At 33.7% G+C, this 21,678-nt stretch overlaps 1 protein-coding gene across 1 annotated transcript in view; it reads left to right on the top strand.

The window, feature by feature from the left end:
• The window catches only part of LOC118182755 (uncharacterized), a 72,098-nt gene that overhangs the window by 37,974 nt on the left and 12,446 nt on the right, over positions 1–21,678 (top strand). Inside the window, exons 8-10 of the mRNA XM_085808828.1 lie at positions 12,462–12,545; positions 16,004–16,063; positions 20,135–20,194. Coding sequence (XP_085664954.1) covers positions 12,462–12,545; positions 16,004–16,063; positions 20,135–20,194 — 204 coding nt within the window. The remainder of the gene's footprint in view (positions 1–12,461; positions 12,546–16,003; positions 16,064–20,134; positions 20,195–21,678) is intronic.

Genomic DNA, 21,678 nt, shown 5'->3' with positions numbered 1-21,678 from the left:
AAGTTTAATTTTACTTGTTCTCTTTTTGGGTTACGACTTTAAGCGACAAAGAATTGTTAGGGCCGTCATAGGGATTACATTATATACAATCAGTTAGGATCTGACTTTTCCTTTCTTTTAATCATTATATATATTCAAATACTACTTGATAAGTATACATAAAATATAGCAGTTTTTTTAGGTACTTATTTATATATCTATTGTTTGGTCTTGTTTGTTTGATTATAGCAAAGCATTCGACGGTTATTTGCCTAAGGGTAAGGGTTCCTTGTGGAGAACTTTCGAAGCAAAACTGACTCTTATGCACGTTACACGTGGGGAAAACCTCGAAAACGCCAATACAGCCATCGCCGTCGATCCGGACTCGAACCCCGGATCGACCTGCCAGAGTTCAACGACTTTACAGCTCAGCCGCTAGTGAGCCACACACACACATCCACACATATACATTAAATAGTATATATGTACGAAACCTAACTAACTATTTATATTGATATTACGTAAATACACGTATGGTAATGAACATTGTATAATAAAGATATTTTATACCTTATTCTATATTTGGTTCCATTTATATATACCTATACATAGATATAGATGTCGTTTATAAAGTATAATTGAGTGCAATTTAATCATAAAGAGTTAGAAAATATTCTACGGAATTACTTCACTTCGTAGACTTTTTGTTAAGTTTCATATTTCTTAAGAGAATCTCAATGCTAGTTGCATTTCCAAGCTGTTTATGTACCTTATTTTTCATGCTTTGAATTATATTTAGAAAATTATTTCACTTGGTTATAGCTGAAAATGCAGTTTTTTTATTGAAGAATTTAAGGGTAAGAAGAGAATTATGCCCTTTTCTAATTATTCTTGAAGCATTTAAATTTTTTTAAAAAAAGCGCACATTAATACGGATCACTGAACTAAAGTGCTCGATACAGGACAGATTAATTAGCTACTAAATTTTGATTTTCATGGAGTAAAAATGAACTTATCTGCATTCTATAAGAAAGTAAATATTCAAAAAATGTTTTTTTTTTTTTTTTTTTTTTTTTTCTATTCTCGCAGTCATAATATTTTTCTTAAATATTCAGCTAATTCATATTCAAATATTGGAATCCATTACAATTAGTAATAAATCGATACAGTAAATAAATAATTAAAATCAATGAAATGGAATTTTAATTGATTTTAATTGCCATTTTCCCTCTGATAAACCCCTCCTTAGAGTTCAATAGCAGTCGATCAGCTTTTGTTGGGGTTCATTTTTCTTTATGGTATGCTTACGTTATATATGTAGGTATTATGCATTGCTCATACTCGTCAATTGCAGCTTTTAATATCTTTTGGAAAAAAATCAATATGAGAATCCAGAAAATGATTCTTAGCGACGCTAAAACTATTATTACTAGGCACTCTAATGCCACAGTGTTTAAAAAAAATCGCATTGTTTAAAGGTAGATTCTATGCTCATATTTTAGTCTAAAATTAAAAGCTGAAAGTCAAAATTAAGGGGGTTGCTCTTAGAAAGCCTCAATTAGAAGTAGTCATAGGAAATGTTAATCAATATTTATAATCTTACGGATTAAACATTTATTCCCTATTTGATCACGTGTATGGCAAACAGATATTCCTCATTCATAAAGAAAAGAAAGGTGAATCAAAATGAGTTATATTCTTGTTTTTCCAACTGCAAAAACATCTTAAGATACTATCGGATTTAATCTTTAAATTATTCCAATAATAATCAGAACAATGGGGGCCATTATTCTTAACTGTAATTTACTAATGCAAATCCTATTTTGGTTTCAAATGGCTTTCATTAATTACGTTAATGATATACTGATATACTGATACTGAATGAGACCTAAAAACACTTTTTTTTAAAAAGTATATCTCCCCTTATGATCCCCGACACAGCCGTTTACTTTCCCCTTCCGTAATTAACGTCAGTCTCCTGCTGTTGACCGCATTTGCCAAGCCACCGGTTCCAAAGCCTGTTATGCTGGATATAAATAGGGGTAGAAGAGTTAGGGAATTCAGTTGGGAATCAATTGAAAAACTTAGCAGTTAATTGAACTTCGAGTTAGAGTTTACCCTAAGAGTAAGTTGGGGAACCTTCGGATTTCTTTCATGAGTTAAGGAGGAATTTCTAAATATCTGATTTCTCCTTGAGTTGTTTCTAGCCATTATTGTGCTGTGTGTACTATTTATTGTGCCGATTTTCCTAATTAATTTTTCATTTCGTCCTGCATCTCTGGACTTATTATTTAAAAAAAAACAACATCAACGATCCCGTAGCTCGCAAAAGCTAGTGTCAGAAATGGGGTTTCTTTGAGTGTCGATAATCAGGAGAACAGAATAACAACTAAAGGTCATAATGGAAAAGTCCACCGCAAGTTCTGCCGACATGAAGACATCAATGGAAGGGAATGCTGCTAAAATGCTAAATTCCATTGACAGAAATGCTGTGGAGATGAGGTAAGGGGCAGTAGAAATAAAGACCTCGATGTTACGAAATGCAGCGAAATGAAAAATTCCATCGTAGCAAATGTAGTTGAGATGAGAAAGGAAGTAGCAGAAATAAAAGGAAGTACCTGGCCAGCCTTCACTGAATTTAAGGAGAATATTGCCTTTGTGGAAGGAAAAATTGTTGGGGCTATGAACAAACGAATAGTTACCATAGAAGAAAAGCTTGAAAATGAAGTTAAAAATGTAAAATCTTCTTTAAATGAAGACATTTCAGGTCTGAATGAGAGACTGGAGAAAGAAATTAATTCTAAGACTAGAACAAAAAATTATAGAACTGGTTTATCCATAACCAGTGTGTCCCCTCAGCGTGCTTTGAACGTTTCAGCTCATCCTGCTTTGAATAACATTTCAGTTCAGTTATCTTGTCCCGCAATTAAGCTCTCGCCGTATGATAGGAGGTCATCATGGAACGTATATGAAGCACAATTTCAGATGATTTCTCAGTGGAACTCTGTCACCAAAGCATAAAATCTGGCAGCCTTTTTACGAGGAGAGGCAGCGGACAGACGCTTCCACTCGAAAAATCGAAAAACTTTCGAATATTGACACCTTAATTAATGCTCTAGAACTGCGGTTTAGAGAAACATTTTTGAAGTATTAATCACCGTCGACATATATAATACTCGACAGCAGAAACCAGAAGATATTCTTTAAGAGTTGACATCTGACACTGGAAAGTTAAAACTGCTAGCATTTCCGAATTGCGCTATGAAATTAAAGACACATTGAGTATGCAGTCTTTTGTGGATTCTGTCAGGGATCCTAAACTACAGCAAGCGCTCAGGATAAATAAGACCAGAATAGTGCTCTAATAATGAAATGAAAGTGGGAACTGCTCAAAACGCCATTAGAAATGATCGTTGACCAGTAAGGGGTTTCAACAGTGTAGAGGACACGATGTTGAAATCGGTGGCAGAACAAACGAAATGTTTGGAAGTGATGGAAACAGCCAAGTTTAAAGGGAGTAATGATAAAAGTAAGATAAAATGTCGGAACTGTAATGGAGAAATGCATTTACGAAAACGGTGTCGTGTGTCTGCAGTTCAAAGACGAAAAATATGTCGACTTAGCAGCAGGCAAACTGCGTTCTTCTAATATCTTTTGTTCACCGCGGAGATCAAGGATTGCGTGTGGAAAGGAAATCCAGCCCGCGATATAGTTTAACTCTCATCGGAACAGTTTGAAGAATATTTGGAAAATATCCGAAAAGTACTGCAGAAGCTAAGAGAAGCTAATTTGAAACTCAGACTTTTGGAATGTAAATTATTTCGCCAAGAAGTTAGCTATCTTGGTCGCATTCTCTCTGCTAAGGTGTATGCACAGATTCTGAGAAAAATCAAAACTGTTCGTGACTGGTATCGCCGTCAAGACGTTAATCAGATAAGAAGCTTTCTCGGCCTCTGCCCTTACTGCAGAAGATTTTCAAAGGTTTTTGTCAAATTGCAAAGTCTTTGCACCGCCTAAAAGAAACAAAACGTTTTCGTGGACTGATGAGGGTGAAGAAGCATTTAAAGCTATGAAGGATGCTCTGATTTTCTCTCCTGTATTGCCTTACCCCCAACCAGAATACGATTTTGTTCTTGATTTAAACGGCAGCAATGAAGGAATTGGAGCTGTTCTTTTACAAGAAATTTATCTCCAAGAGTACGTCATTGCCTATTTTAGCGAAAGTTTCTCGAAATCAAAAACTAAATACTGTGTTACCAGGAAAGAATTATTAGCTATTGTGAAGGCAGCAGAACATTTTCACCACTTCCTTTACTACCGAAAATGCCTGTTGTGCACCGAACATGTATCATTAAGATGGATACTTAATTTATAAATTCGGAGAGTTGAGCGACCAGATGGATACAGCGTCTACAGGAATATGACATTGAAATTAAACATCACAAAAGAGCTCTGCATGGGAATTCTGTCGTGCTTCTAAAAAGTCCGTTTGCAGAAAAATACAAACACTCTTCGAAAACCGTGTTAAAATATGATTTTGAAACTCCAATTGTCAGATAAATTGACAACTGGAGTTTGTCAATTTATCTCCACATCAAAGAACTGAGAAAAGCCCAAATGGAAGGTCCTGAATTGAAGCCGATAATATAATTTATACAAATAATGAAAGAGAAACACGGCTGGCAAAAGATGGCACCCTTTAGTTCGACGACGAAAAGATATTGCAATTTTTTATAGGTACCCTTCACCTGCGAGATGGAGTTTTCGGCTGCAAATGGGAAGCTGAATACAGAAAAGTTTCAAATCATTGCTCAGCTTACCGAGATCTCGAGTGCTTAGTGTTCTGTCAGAGTTTTATAGCAGTCCCACTAGAGGTTATGTTGATGTATCGAAGCCAGTCCAGACTTTTTTTCGGAAACAAAGTTAAATCATATGTTGAAAAGTGGTGCAAACCCTGTGATGCGTGTGTTTCTCGAAAAAAGCTCGCATACACATACAAAAAGAAAATTCCAGCGCTAAAATTTGGAAGCACCATCTGAGAGGATTGCTTTGGACATTTTCGAAACCTTACTCGCACAACTAAGGCTAACAAGTATACTTTAGTTGTCACAGATACTTCAGTAAATGGCAGGAAGCTTATGCACTCCTTAATAAAGAAGCTTCGACCGTTTTAAAAGTCTTAGTGGATTACACGATTTGGAGTGCTTCTCCTTATTCATTCTGACCTAAGAACAAATTCCACGTGTTCGATATCTGAAGGACTTCTCGGAATGGAGGACATTCAAACACTGCATTGCAACCACAGTCAGACGCTTTGGTGAAGAGATTCAATCGAACAATTTTGGACCATATCTGCATATTTGTATCCAGAGCCAGCAGGACTAGTACCAAAAACTGCCATTATTCTTGCTAACGTACAGGAGTGCCTTTCATGAGAGCACCTAGTTTTATCCTTCGCAAATGATTTTTGGCCGTGATTTCGTCTGCCTTGGGACCTGCTCTTCGGACTTCCGCTGGCCACGCCTTTCTTCGCCCTATCAGTAAGTGGAAGATCTGTAGGACATTCATCAGTTTGACCGGAGAATGATCAACACAGCCACCCAGAAGATAAAGATGAGACACTATGCTGGGAAACAAATTCAAGATAGGAGATCAAGTCTGGCTCTACAATTCTAAACGGCATGTCGGGATCTCTCCCATGTTGCAGACGTTCTGAAAAGAGTTGAATCAAGAAATTGTTGTGATCAAGAAACCGTACGACGTAGTGGTGTGTATGCAATGAACTCCTTTTTATAACCCTAAGGTAGATATAGATACGATAGACGTACATCTTACGATGGTAATGAGAATCAGTTACTGCTAATTTTGGCGATTGCGCTACTCGGGACGCGCAGTCCTTAAGGAAGGCGCGAAGCTGTAAATATCAGTCCTTTTTTTTTATAACATTTTGGTTTTTCTGTATGTTTATGATATTTTGTATTGTTTAATTAATTTATTTTATTTATTGTTTTTGGAATGGTGATTTTACGTTTCATTTTGCGTTTGATCTAATTTTTGGCCAATTGTCTTGTTTTGTTGCAAATCTGCTAATTCTGATTGCAATGGCTTTGAAATTGTAAAAATAGATCAGTTAGAACTGGAGAAATAAGCATTTTCGTTCCTAAGGAGCCTTGATGGCAATTTTTATCATCAAGTTTGTGATATCTGGCATTGTTCGCCAACTTAACGAATTTCTGGAAGATCCGCGGAAAAAATTTTTGAAGCCCTGCAACCGATTCTTCCAGCACTTTCCAGAATCCATGGCGCTGGGTATTAAAAAAAAGTCGGATAGTTAGGGAATCAGTTGCGAATCAGATCTGAAACTTAGCGGTTAACTGAATTTCGAATTAAGATTATTTAGAAGAATTTTGCGATTTCTTTCATGTATTAAGAAGGAGTTGCAAACTACCCACGTTTTTCTTGAGCTCTTTCCAGGCATTATTGTCATACGTGTACTATTTATTGTGCCTGTTTCCCTAATAATTTGTTCGTTTCTTTCGGCTTATCTGTGCTTATTATTTAAAGAAACATCAAAGATCCTGTAGCTCGCAACAGTCTGAAACGAAAAGCAACTTCTTCATAATTAGTCTGAAATACACAAAAACTGAACACAAATTTGCTTTTTGTTTTCAAAATGTTCGCAATGTGGGGTTAAAAGTGAGGGATCTGATGCAAAAGAAAATATACCAGAAAGAAAACAATAGTAAGAAATTAAAAAAATTATAATTTGCAACAAAATTTAAAAACATATTTATATAACTACGATTAACTAAAAAAATCTAAGAAACAAAATACCATGTTTGGGAGGCCACAAGCAATTTGTAAAGATATGTTTGAGAGACAAAATGTTCGATTTACTCGTAGCTTAACCTTTAAAAATTGTTTTTGACATTGAACCGTCAATTCCCTGTAGAAGTCAGAACGAATGAACTGCATTCAGATCGAAGCAGCTTAGGAGCTTCATTGCCAGAACACATCCAAAGCACCTATCTCATGTAATATCTCATGATCAGTAGGACAAGCACAACATGATTATTATCCATAATATCAGAATTATTTTATAGCGGAACTTTTCTATCAATTACACGCTTGAATTAATTGATTGGTATTCAAAATGAACGGAGATTTGTATTAGTTTTTAAAAAGAGTTTTATGCAATTTGATGTATATAAAATTTACTCATATTCAATTTTAATATCAAAGAAGCACATATATATATGTGGGATTTTAAATCCTTAATATTTTTCCTCGCGCGCTGTCTAAATTTTAGCTGTTAGCACGAGTGAAATTGATAGAACTCTCGCCACTTTGTTTTATTAGAAGAGATATAAGATGTTGTTTTATAGATGTAAGATGATATAGATGTATTAATAGATGTAAGATGATATAGATGTATTAATAGATGTAAAATGATATAGATATTGTTTTATAGATATAAGATGATATATATGTTGTATTAATAGATGCAAAATATTATAGATGTATTAATATTTTATTAAATGTGTTTTGTTTGAACATGAATTGTGATTTTGAAACTAAAGAACCCACAAAATTGGTGTCAGAATCGGGATCAAATTAAAAGCAACAAATAGAGGAATATGAAGCAATGTTGGATGACAGAAGGAATATTTCTGTTAATAGTGAAATCGATGCATCAACTGCTCGAATTGTCAATGACTCTTCTTTCGCTGCTGTTGATGAAGATCATGAGCTAAAACAAAATGTTAGTAAGTCATCAATTCAATTTCCATTTTCACAGTTTTCAAATGCGTATATAAATTTTAAGGATATTGAAAGCCTGATTTCTAAATTTGATGGTAATGCTTATAATTCGGTTGACAAATTCATTGAAAACTTTGAGGATGTATCTAATTTGTTAAAACTAAATGAATTACAGAAACTGATATTCGCCAAAAGATCTTTAACTGGCAAAGCAAAATTATTTATTGAAAGTGAAACGAAAATTAATTCGTGGAATGCAGTTAAGGCTTTATTAGTAAATGAATATGATGTTCAGTATAACTCTGCTCAGTTACATGGATTATTATCGAAACGTAAAATGCAGGAAAAAGAATCTCTATATGAATATTTTTTGGTAATTAAAAATCTATGTTCCAAAGGTAATATTGAAAACGCCGCTTTATTTGAATATGTTATCAAAGGTATAAATGATTCTAAATTTAATAAAGCTATTTTTTATGGTTGTAAAACGTTGGCAGAATTTCAGGAAAAACTTTAAGATATATGAAAAAATTAAATTTGATAATGATAAAAACAAATCCGTTAAGCCTAATTCTAAAACCAGACGCGACCATTTTGAAAGTAAAATAAAAACAAATATTCGTTGCTATAATTGCGGAAATCTTGGTCACGCGGAGAATTTTTGCAAAAATAAGAGCAAGGGAAAAAAATGCTTTCGTTGTAATTTATTTGGACACGTAGCCGCAGAGTGTATAAAAAATAAGACAAATATAAAAGATCTTACCATAGTGAATCATATATCTGTAAAGAAGCAATTAAATGATATGCATAAAATTGTATCGATAGATAATGTAGAAGTAAAAGCTCTGATTGATACAGGAAGTGATATAAATATAATATCGGAAAATATTTATAAAGCAGTCGGTTCACCTAGTATTAATTCTTCCGATTTGATTCTAGTAGGCTTTGGTAATAATAAAGTAAAACCTATTGGTTATTTTAAAGGTTCCATACGAATTGATGATTGCGAAATTAAATCAAATATTTATGTTGTGCCTCAAGGAACAATGAAAGAAAATGCTGTTATTGGAAATGAATTTCTTTCGCAAATGGAAATTATTATAAACAAGAACGGCATATCTATGAAAGTAGTAGAAGATGAAACTGAATCGAATTTAATGTATGTAAATATAGATCAAGAAGGTGCGTTAGATAATTGTTCGAATATTAATAAAGCGTGTAAGTCCAAATTAAAACACATAAACGAAAGTTATATTCCCAATAAAACTGAAAACCCTATAGAAGAAGCAGATGCTGTTGAAAATGAATTAAAGGAAGAGGTGTCTCAGGAAGAGAAAAGTGATGTTAAACAAGGAAAATTGCAAAATGTAGAAAAAGAGAAGAACTCCATTCCTAAAGGAGGAAGGAAAAACCCACCTAAGAATGTTCAGAAAATCAAAAAGAGTAATGAAAAAATTAATTATTCCAAAAACCCCACTTCAGAACCAAGGAGTTCTAGGAAAAGAAAGAATTCAGAATTTAAGAAACTAATTGAAGATAATTCTGCTGAAACAGGAATATCAACAGTAAGAAAGAGTAAACAGCAAGTAAAATTTCGAGCTGAAGATCTGGATCCTGGTATGTCTGAAAATGTTAAGGGAACACAAGCCAAAACAAAATCTACTAATACCGAAATGTATGTTATTTTAAAAGATGACCAACCTATTTCTTTGAGACCCAGATTACCAATTATAGGTAAAGAACAACTAAAGCAGGTAAAAACTATTTTACAAATGGATTTGGATGCTCCTGAACAACAACTTAGATTTTTGGAAAGAAAAGTTTCCATATCAGAACAGACTGTAGAAATATTACAGAAACAACTATCAGAAGCAAAGAATGAAGTAGAAGCTGCAAAATTTCAGATGAGAATCAAAGATAAAATCCTGTCTGAGAAAGAAAAAGAAGTTCAACATGTTAACCTGAAAATGCAAGAACGAAATAAGAAAGCGTATAACACATATAACCTTCGAAAACGTTCTCCAAAATGTTATGAAATTAAAGATTTAGTAGCAATCAAAAGAACGCAATTTGGATCAAACGTTAAGTTAAAATCAAAGTATTGAGGCCCGTATAAGATTATCAAAGTAAAGAATAATTATTACTATGATGTTGTAAAAGAAGAAGATCATGAAGTACCCACTAAAACAAGTACATGCTTTGAATACATAAAAAAATGGACTCAAGCAGAAGAAGATGTATAAAATAATACTGATTATGACATTTAACCTGGATTGATACAACTGATAACCGAACTGTGGTTTTTCATCTTATAATGACTTTCAGTTAATGTTAAAGCTGAAATGAAATCTTCGAAAATGTTAAAGATTGAAGATATTTTTCATTTCAGATGAAATTTTCTGAAAAATAGAAGGGACTGTTGACGATGTTATAGTTGCAAAGATGAAGGACAATTAAGATGTTTCCTTTCAATATTGTCCTTAGCACACACTCTTCCCCTTTCCCTTCGTATTTCTTTTCAGGTTTCGGCTTATTCATGGTGATGGTTCTTTTACTGAAGACAACGATGATGTAAGATGACCAATGATTTATGATGCCAAGAGTAGAATAATGTCGTCGAGGTCGACGCAGGAAGGCCGAATGTGGGATTTTAAATCCTTAATATTTTTCCTCGCGCGCTGTCTAAATTTTAGCTGTTAGCACGAGTGAAATTGATAGAACTTTCGCCACTTTGTTTTATTAGAAGAGATATAAGATGTTGTTTTATAGATGTATTAATAGATGTAAGATGATATAGATGTATTAATAGATGTAAGATGATATAGATGTATTAATAGATGTAAGATGATATAGATATTGTTTTATAGATATAAGATGATATAGATGTATTAATAGATGTAAGATGATATAGATATTGTTTTATAGATATAAGATGATATATATGTTGTATTAATAGGTGCAAAATATTATAGATGTATTAATATTTTATTAAATGTGTTTTGTTTGAACATGCATTGTGATTTTTAAAATGTTTCGAATGATGCAAATCTCATAAATGTTTGATTAGCGAAAGCGTCATTCTGCTAATCAAACATAATGCGTGATTTAATAAAATATTCAAGCCTTAGAAAACAGTTTTGCTTGCAATTACATACATTCATTTTTAGACGTTAATAAATTCTTCTTTGATTAATCTCTTGATTTTAAACATGTTTTTAATTTTATCTACTTTAACCTGCTTTTAATCCCATACGTTTCTGCTTTAAACAATAAAAATAATTTTCTTGATCCTAAAGTAAATTCAAGTATATTATATTTTTAATCAAGTATGGACTAGTTATCTGTGTTAAATCTCTTACATAAATTTGTAGGCTAATTAATGTTTCAAAGCTGAAAAATTTCAGTTCTAGGAGTACATTCTAGGAGATAAAAGTGAATTGCATTGACCTTCCTATTACGTTGTGTTAAGTTCTGCGGTTTCGCATATATATGCAATGCCCTACAGAAAATATTCATTTTTCTGTAAAGAGAAAAAAGGTTTGGAAAACTAGCTACGAAACTATGTAGTATGAAAATAAGAAAATGCGAATTATTTTTGTCATAACAGTAAAGAAAATACGAATTTGTTATCGTGTAGAGACATTAGGATTTTTGGAAGACAGGAGACTTGAAAAATGAGCAATGCCCTCGCCGGGAATCGAACCGCGGACCTCTCGAATACGCGTCAAGCGTGCAGACCACTACAATACGAAGGCGCGCTAAGAAGGCGGGATAAATACCTTACAATAGGATATTAAAACTTTTCAATATTTTAGCACTTAATAACTTGCAGACTTCCTTTGTGTCAATTGTGAGCGAAATGTACGCAAAATTAAATCGTAAAATTAACTACGATGCTAGTCAGATAATGCAACATTATGTCACATAACTGCACATTTAAGGAAATGTGAGATTCCTAAGCAAGAGTTCCTAATTTCAAGATGCACATATCCGATTATTTAAAAACGCTATCGTATCTTCTATCTTTATATTTAAAATTGGAATACAAAATTCGATACAAAAATCTAGCGTAAATAAACAATGAGATAAAGAGAGAAAAAATGGCTATTATTAACATGTCGCTGTTAACACAGAGACGCTGAGTTCTATTTATAAATAACCTTAATAATAATGTACAATTGTCATTTTAATTGCATTTTAGGAATGCTATTTTTGAGCTTTTCTTGTAAGTTTATCATCTAACATATACAAACCATTCACGCGTATGGAATGAATAGCGTTTCTCAAGTGTACCAGCAGTTTAAAAATTTGCATATTTTACATCTATCTAAAATTCTCATTTACTCAATTTATTTTTTAAATTTTTCCAAAAGTCGTAATTGTTGCATGAGGTTTTCGGAACAGCTACCGCTATATTACATAAATTTGTATTCGTAATAATATGCGTGAATGAAAGTTTACGGCCTTCACGTACAATTTAAAATGCAGAATGGTGTCCAGAAGGTTAAGGCCTTCTTTAAAAATTTCATAGGTAATATTTTCTTCAGTGCAGTTCATGTAGCTGCTGTATACCCCATTAGCTTACTCCTTAATTTTTAAGCAACAAATTCTTATAACGTTACTGTATGTTTGCTTAGTGACTTTGTCTGATGTGTCTGTATATTTTCACATTTTGATTAAAGTCCTTGTGAAACAGAGGAAAACTTTTTTTCATTTTCTAGAGGACTTTTAGATCCAGAAGCTGCAAAGGCAGCTGCAAATATACCTGTGAGTGCAGCTGCGAAGGCAATATATTTAACTTTACGGTAAGTATGAAACGCAAAGTAAGTTTTTCATAATTGGCATCATAATAAAAACTTCACAAAAAATTAATTACTCTTAAAGTGTTCCAAATGTGGAGTTAAACAACAGCAAACTCCTGTAAAAAATTAAACCAGAAAGGAAACAATAGTAAGCAGTTAATAAATAATAATTTTCAGCAATATTTTCTAAAAATCATATTGGTTAAAAAATATAGTAAATCAAAAAAGACATTCAATAAGAATCAAAAACTTTGCAATAGTCATACTTTATGTTTAGATACCCTTTTTGCCATTCACCTATTCAATTTGCTACAGAAGTCAGCAGGAATAAGCAGCACTGGGATGGAGGCAAATTCGGAAAAAGCATTCTCGAAACACACCAAAGCTGCTTTGATTCGATATTGATCACTCGTAATAGTCACAGAAGGTTAGTTTTGTGCCAATAATTGTGACTGTAAGTTTTTATCTAAAATACAAATCGTTTATCTGTATTCCGATTAGTAAAATACGAGGCCTCCCCCTTTTTTTTCCTGATCTAGTGGCTCTTTTCTGGTGAAGCAATTTTTACAAACGTAAGAGTACTTACAAAATATGACTGTCTTATAAATGTTGAGATATACAATACTGAAGTATTCTACTCTGAGAAGTAATATTGAATATTAATTAATTGTATAAAAACATGAATATTTTTAGTGTAATATCCGAAGGCCTTGGCCAAAGACAAGGAGCTCTCATCCTGTTATCAATTCGTTGATTTGATCTGAGTTATTCGTTGATGATCAGGATGGATATACAAAAGCATGATTACTTTTTCCCATAATATTAGTATAATTTCATCGCCGTCTTTCTTAGAAATTATGTAATTCAATAAATAGATTGGCATCCAAAATAACAACGATATGTAAAAAAATTTAAAAAGAACTTTATATAATTAATTAATATGGGAATACTCACATTTCTTTTCAGTACGAAAGATGGATAGTATATATATTAAAATATTTTTGAAACATGCAAATTTCTATAAAATTTTTTGTTTGAGAAATGATATAATTTACATAATGCATGATTTAAAAATTTTGATTAATCACTCGATTTTAATCATGTTTTTAATTTTAATTGCGTTAACCTACTTTTAATCCTGTACTCTTAGTTTTTAAATAGTAGTACTAATTTTCTTCATATTAAAATGAAAAACTTGTGGTACCTATTTTCAAATACACACTATTGTGCAAGACTTAAGCAATATATCTGATTTTGTCCGGAATTCTCCAAAACATCAACTTGGAGACATGAAATCCATACTACAGAACGAAAATATAGTACCTCAAGGATGAGGAAAGTATAGCAGAAAAAAAAAATGAACACGAGCCATACAGTACGGAAGTAATAGAAAAAGGCTATTTTGACAGAAGCCGTCGGGAAGAAAAAAAAAAAAAAAAACTGGCCAAAAGGGACAACAAGAAACCAGAGAACCTTAGTAAGGGATGTGACCTCCCATAAATGCAATGGTTTCAACAGTTTCACGGTTATATGTTGGATAACTAACCTGTTGCTTAAGTTTTGCACACTAATGCATTAAAATTTTAGTCAAGTGTGTAGGGTTTATATTTATTTTAACTAACATTTATTTTAAGTTTAAACTATCTTTCCTGACAAGCCTTACTTTCCCCTGGAACTGCCAATGCCAGAATATGTAAATTTTAGTAGAACGCGCAAGGATTCAAATTATCAGCGGAAGTAGTATGATTTAAATAGAGAGGAAACGAGTTCGAGGTGTGCTGTTCTTACTTCACGAGCGCGGAGGGACTTAACCCTTCACAAGGCTCTATCTTTTATACAAGTTTTCACAGTCACCTCTTGGTTGCGTGCAAGTTGGAGGCGCGCAACGTTATAAGTGTATACTAGTTCTCTGTGTTACAACTCCTAAATAAATTCCTAGTGTAACTAATGTTTCAGACCTGAAATATTTTGAATTTTATTTCAGTAAGCAAAAAATAATTGCGATGAGACCCTTCAATTTCTCTGGTTTAAGTTCTGCTCTTTCATTTACACGTACGTTACCCTTCCTAGTGAAAATATAAGTTTTTTTGGAAGCAGAAAAAGTTCGGAAAACTACCAACCAAATTATGTGATCTACAAGAAGTTAAAAGAAATAAAAAAATAGATATGTAACGATTGCATAAAATGTAATCAGATGCGAATATCTTTTGACATTTATAAATGTAAAGGAAACATCCTGTTACAGAAAGTTAGTATTTTCCACTAATTTAGCACATAAAGACCTGTAGCCTTCCTTTGTGCTAACACTGAGTGAAAAGTAAATAAATGGAAACACAAAAATTAATTATACTAATGCATAGTGAGGCAATGCTATCGCTGTGAGTCACATAAATGCACATTTAAAGAAATGTTCGACTCCTAAGCAAATTTTGGGCCGACCAACGGCTGAGCAGTAAAGTCGCTGAACAGTGGTATTTTGGACCGGGGTTCGAATCCCACGAACGGGCTGGCTGCATGGGCGTTTTCGTGGTTTTCCCCATGTGTAACGTGTACAGGAGCCAGCTTTCCTTAGATAGTTCTCCGCGAAGGCGTCCCTGCCCTCAGGCAGATAGCCCTCGAGGCTTATTATAGTAATTACATAGTGATGCAATGCTATCGTTGTAAGTTACATAAATTCACATTTAAAGAGATGAAAGATTTCTAAGTAAAAGTTACCAATTTTTTTTTTAAGGTGCATATATCTAGTTTTTAATAAAGTTGTCATATCTTTTTCTTTCTATTTACATTAAGAAAAAATGTAATGATAAGAAATGCTAGTGTAAGGAAGCAGTGAGTTAAAGAAAGAACATTAAGACGCTAAGTTCCAAGTATAAATAACTTTAATAATAATCAATATAAATCATTATTCATAAAACTGAAATTATTTTTAAGTACATTTTAGGGATGTTATTTTTGAACTTTTCTTGTAAGTTGATCCTCTACAATATACAAGCTTTTTCGTGTACGGATGAAATATTTTTCTCAAACAGTTTCAAAATTTACATATTTTACTTCTAAAAGTCTCGTTTTCTTAATTTTTTTTTTCCGTTTCTCCAAAAATCTTAATTGTATATGAGTTTATCTGACCGGCAACAGCTAAATTAAACTGTTCTAAATTCGTAATAATTTGGGTGAATGGAAACGATGAAATTTACGCACTTCCCTTAGAAATAAAATACAGAATGCTTCTTGGAAGATAAATAATTTCTTTAAAAGCATCATAAGAAATATTTTCTTTTCGATTCAGTACATGCATCTGTTGTACACTTCAGTACCTTACATCTCAACTTTTAAGCAATAAATTTTGATAACGTTACCGAATATTTGTTTGATGACTTTATCTTATGTGTCTGTAATTGGCCCGTTTTGCTTAAATTTAATTTGAAACAGAATAAAAACTCGAGTATTCTTTTATTTCCTAGACCTTTCGGCGTTGCAGCTGTAACAGACGAAGATGACAATGCAGACTATTTAGGTCAACAGTAAGTATGAAACGCAAAGTGACTTACTTATGTATTTAATTTTAATCCCTTTAAGATAGTAGTAGTAATTTTCTTCATATTAAAATGAAAATCTTGGCATACAATTTTCAAATGTACACTGGTGTGCAAGACTTAAGCAACTTCTCTGATTTTGCAAAAAATTAAGTGGGAAGCATGAAATGCATACTACAGATGCAGAAAGTTGTACGTAAAGGATGAGGAAATTATAGCAGATAAAAAAAAGGAAAGAAAAAAAGAAGAGGACCCATACAACACGGAACAAATAGATAAAGGCTTTATTTTACAGAACTGCGTTTGTACAAAAACTCTCTGGTGAAGAGGAACAGCAACAAACAGAGAACTTAAGAAGGGATATGTCCCCATATAACTGCAAAGTTCCGTTGCACAGTTTGTCGATACTCGGTTGTCTGGCGTTCTCCGGAGGGTAAAAGCCTAACGTCAACCCTCTCCTTAAAGTACCCAACACATTTTCAATGGGATTTAAATCAGGTAAGCACGCTGTCCAATCCATTGTATGGGTATCTTCACTTTCTGGGAGCTCCTCCACAGCATGAAACCTGAGTAACCGTGCATTTTATCCAAAAATCAAAGAACGAGTGTCACCGCGAAAAAGACGCATGTGAAGGAGGATAACTTCATCACAGTAACGACAGAGTGAACCTCTGTCGAAATTGTGAAGCTCCATCCTTCCGTTCATCATAATGCTCCCCGAATAAGCACATTTGGACCATCTGAAAGGTCTGTTTCCCTGGTGTTTATGGATTGAGAGTGCGTTCCTACTTCTCTCCGCATGAATAGGAGCCGAGAATCGTTTTTCAGACTGAAATAAGTCTCTTAGGTTAAGATGACTTGACTCCATTGATGAGGTGGCCAGCCTACCACGGCAAACGCTGCCGCCAATGGGTGCTGTTAATGGTATGCAGAGTTCAGTACGGCGGGCAAATAGGCTACCTTTGTTATGTCGTCCAGCGTCCAGTAAACTGGGACACCTGTCCTCCGATTGCCGTGAGCAACTTCTGAACAATGTCGCCTCTGTCTGGTTTCAACCTCCTTTCAACTGCAGGAACGTACTTGCCGTTTACAAGGCTTTCCAAGCTCATGAAAGTTCACTTTTATCAATAGGAATCTTTTGGGGGACAGACGTTAAACTACGCCTCTCCTCAAGCTTTCATTCATTCTTCCATGTGTAAACGCCTCTTGAGGTTTTCCGACAGCCATATTGCAAGCACAGTGTCGTTTTCACTCGCAGACGCCGCCCAGATGGTAAAGTGGTTAGAGAAGGCTGCCGCGGGACCGAAGGGCCTGGCTTCGAATCCCGAAGAAGCTATGGTTCTAATCGTCCGTCCCTTCATAGAAGGTAACAGTGGCCGCCTATTAGGTGCCTCCACAATAAAATGACCGCAGCTTCTGGACTGAGGAATGATCAATGCAAAATAGGCAAGTGCCTGTCATTGGGAGAGGGGAACTTTCACTCGTAGAAGAATCCAAAATGAAATGCGACTTCCTTTTAAGTTGCGTAGCCCTACAAGAGCTGATCCCTTGGCCTTTGCCTGCCCTGACACATCATTTGATGCCTTGGTGCTCATATTTGAATATGCATCACCTTTCTGCTGAGTTGGTATGGTTAGGTTTATTTGATTATGGTACAGCACTCGAGGGTTGTCTGCCTATGAGGAGGGATGGTTTCGTGGAGAACTTCCTTAGGGAAGCAATCTGGCTCGTGTACACCTTACACATGAAGAAAAGGATGAAAACGCCCTTGTAGCCAGCCCCTTTTCCGGGATTCAAACTCCGGACCGAACTGCCAGTGTTTAACGACTTTACCGTTCGGCCGCAGGTGGGCTTCTACTAAGTTGGCGTTTCATTGTGCTGATCGCAAAAAGCCCTTTTCAACAATTTCATGGTTGAAGGTTGAGAAATGAATCTGTTGTTTAAGTTTTACACTTTATTATATTTTTAATCAAATATGGACTAGTTACCTGCGTTGAAACTCCTAAATAAATTCTTCGGGTAATTCATGTTTCAGTGCTGAAATATTCTCAGTTTGCTTCATTACAGCAAGTAAAAGGGTACATTCCCCTCCCCCAAGAAAAATATCAGTTTTTTTTTTTTTTTTTTTTTTTTTTTTTTAACAGGATAATTTTGGAAATCTAGCAGCCAAATTATGTGATCTACAAGAAGTTAGAAGAAAGAATAAGTTGGATATATTTTGATTGCATAAATTGTAATTAGATGGGAATCTCTTTTTGTCATTGATAAACGTAGAGAAAGCAAGGTGATTCAGAAAGTTAAAATTTTCCAATAATTTAACTCCTAAACACTTGCTACCTTTGTTTGTGTTAACAGGGAGTGAAATGTAAACAAATGGAAACCGAAAACCTAATTATACTAATGCACTGTGAGGCAGTGTTATCGTTGAAAGTCACATAAATGCACATTGAAAGGAATGTAAATTTCCTAAGCAAAATTCGGCCCACCAGCGACTGAGCGGTAAAGTCACTGAACACTGGTAGTTCAGTCCGGGGCTCAAATCCCGTCAACGTGCTGGCTGCAGCGGCGTTTTTGTGACCTTCCCCATGTGTAATATGTATATGAGCTAGTGTCTCTTAGAAAGCACTCCACGAAGGCGTCCTTTCCCTTAAACAGATAGATATCGACGCTTTGCCTTTGTTACGTAAATCAAACTAAACCTAAGCAAAAAGTCTTTTTTTTTAAGGTGAATATATCCAATTTTCAATAAAGTAGTCATATGTTCTTTCTTTATATTTAAATTAAGAAAAAAATGTAAGGATAAAAAATTGTATTGTATATAAGCAACGAGCTAACAAAAGTAAAGTGTTTTTACGAGCTTGTTGAGATGCTAAGTACCAAGCATAAGTGACCTTAATAATCATCAATATAAATTATTATTCATTTAATTCCAAATATTTTAAGTACATTTTAGTAGTTATTTTTGAGCTTTTCTTGTCAGTTAATCGTCTAAAATATACAAGCCTTTTACGTGTAGGAAATGAGATATTTTTCTCAAAAGCAGTTTCAAAATTTACATATTTTACGTCCAAATTCTCATTTTTTTAAGTTCGTGTCTCCAAAAATCTTAATTTTAGCATGAGTTTTTCTGAGCGGCAATAGCTAACTTAAATTGTTCTGAATTCCTAATAATTTGGATGGATAGAAACCGAAAAAATTTACGCGCTTCCCATACAAATAAAATGCAGAAAGATAAATGCTTTCTTTAATAATTTCATAAGAAATATCTTCTTGTAGACTCAGTACATGTAGCTGTTATGCACTTCGGGGCCTTACTTCTCAATTTTTAAGAAGTATATTTTGATAAGTTTACAGTATATTTGTTTGATGACTCTATTTTATGAGTATGTAATTTGCACATTTTGTTAGCCCAAAGATCTATTACTTTCGTTTTAGCATTTTGCGTCGATTCACTTTCTGCGTTGGTTCACTTTTCAAACTGTTCAAACTGTTGCCACCAACTATTACAACCCTGTATTATATTTAAAAAAATTAAGTAATGAAGAATTTATATAAATGTATGTATGTTTCTCGCATTGTGATAAAATAACGGTACCTAGAGCCATCAAATTTTGAATAATGTAATCCTCCAGCGAATATGGGCATCTGGAAGCCCTAATTTGGGATATGTTTTAAATCTACTTCATATTTTCTCAGACATTAAAGAATTTTTTATTAAGAAACTCAGCGATTTCAAAGCAAGGAATGGCAACACTGTACGGGGGGGGGAGACATTTTTATTTTCAGCGCGTGAGACCGGAGATAAAAATTGGACATTCTAAAGATATGCACATTTAAAAATTATTTTGCGATATTGCTGTTGAAACGAATTTTATGGTTTAAGTGCGAAGAACATGATATTTAATAAATAAAGGTAACATACAAAATGTTAAAAAAAAACGCCCCCTTTGGCCGTAATGTAAAATCTGAAACCTTCCAGTTTTATTATTATTATTATTATTTTATTTTCTTTAATTTTATTTGAAGCAGAATAAAACTTGAGCATGTTTTATATTCTAGATCGTTCGACGTTGCTGCAGAAGGAACTGGGGCTTGGAATGCAGATTATTTATGTCAACAGTAAGTATGAAACGCAAAGAAACTTGCTTTTTTTTTTTTTTTTTTTTTTTTTTTTTTTTTATTTTTTCCAATTTTAATCACTTGCATCAGTCATGTAATTTTCATAATTAAAGGTTATATTCTTTTTCTTTGTAAAATGAAAAACTGATGGTTACTATTTTCAAACGCATTTTATTTTTATCAAGTATTAAATATATATTGGTGTTAAAACTCCTAAATCCATTCCCAGTGTAATTAACGTTTCAGTACTGAAATATTTTCAGTTCTATTATAATCTAGCAAGCAAGTCTTTTGCATTATGTGGGTTTGAGTTGCATGATTTCGCTTATACGTGCAGCCTCCTTCGCCTGAAAATATTAAACTTTCTGGAAAAAAAAATTGGAAAAAATAGAAGCCCAACTAAATTGTCTGGAAATTAAAAAAAGGGGGGTTGATATGTTGACTGCATAAAGTTAATCAGATGCGTATCTCATTTGTCTTTTATAACCGCAAAGGGAACACGAATTTGTTTTAGACAATTAAAATGCGCTAATATTTTAGCACATAAACATTTGCAACCTTCCTTTGTGTTAACAATCAGTTAATCTATGCAAAAACAGGAAAAAATTAACTATAGCAATGCATAGTGAGACATTGCAAAATAATGCCTGAGCTACTTTATGGTGCTTGCACTATGGTATATTCATGTTTGTGAATACAATAAAGTAACTCTGGTCATGAAGCCCCAATCTCTGTAGATAGCCGATGTTTCCCAAAAGGTAAGTAAATATCGGTATTAAAAATCATTTCCATAGGAGACTGATATCATTTAAAACTGTGAATGGTAGTTTTTGAGAGCGTACATTGTATTTACTTAAAACATGCCATATGACACCACTTGTTTAAGCTTTTGGCGAGCCTCTCCAGTGATCATGTGGTTAAAGCCACTGAATACTGTTAACTCGAATACCTTCAATTGTCCTCAGGTCAGACAATTAGCATTGATCCATTTTATTTTCTCATTGGCGAGTATAAGAACAACGAGATGCCGAATAGTTATACAGAACTGCATTGAGGAGAAAATTGTTTTTACGCTAGGCAGCTTATTCAAAGAAATCACAAAGATATGCCAACAGCTTCGTTTTCTTATTAAACTAGCGAAACCATTTCTTGTTTACTCCATCGAAAAATAAGAATATCAGCTAAATTATTATCACAGTAACACAAATAAGAAAGAATTCTCACTGAAAAAGAAATAAAAGAAATTATTCAGAATTTTAATTCTGTTGCTGCTTGGGAGGATGAATCATAGAACTAGAAAGATAGTTAGTTTGCACTTTATTCTAAAATACGGTCTCCAAATAGTGTAATAGTACCGCAAATTTTTCTCGCAATTGTTGTAAATATTACTTGTTGTGAGAGTATGAAATACAAATTGGCCAAGAAGCACATCAGGTCTAAAAGTAAGTACCTTGTGTTAAGAAATCTTACACTGTCTACAGAAG

The sequence above is a fragment of the Stegodyphus dumicola genome, chromosome X2 (genome assembly GCF_044657685.1).
Source record: "Stegodyphus dumicola isolate Sdum_Otavi_A_Nest chromosome X2, ASM4465768v1".
Lineage (NCBI taxonomy): Eukaryota > Metazoa > Arthropoda > Arachnida > Araneae > Eresidae > Stegodyphus > Stegodyphus dumicola.
The sequence above is the reverse complement of the archived record's forward strand: the minus strand, read 5'-3'. Positions and strand labels throughout refer to the sequence as shown.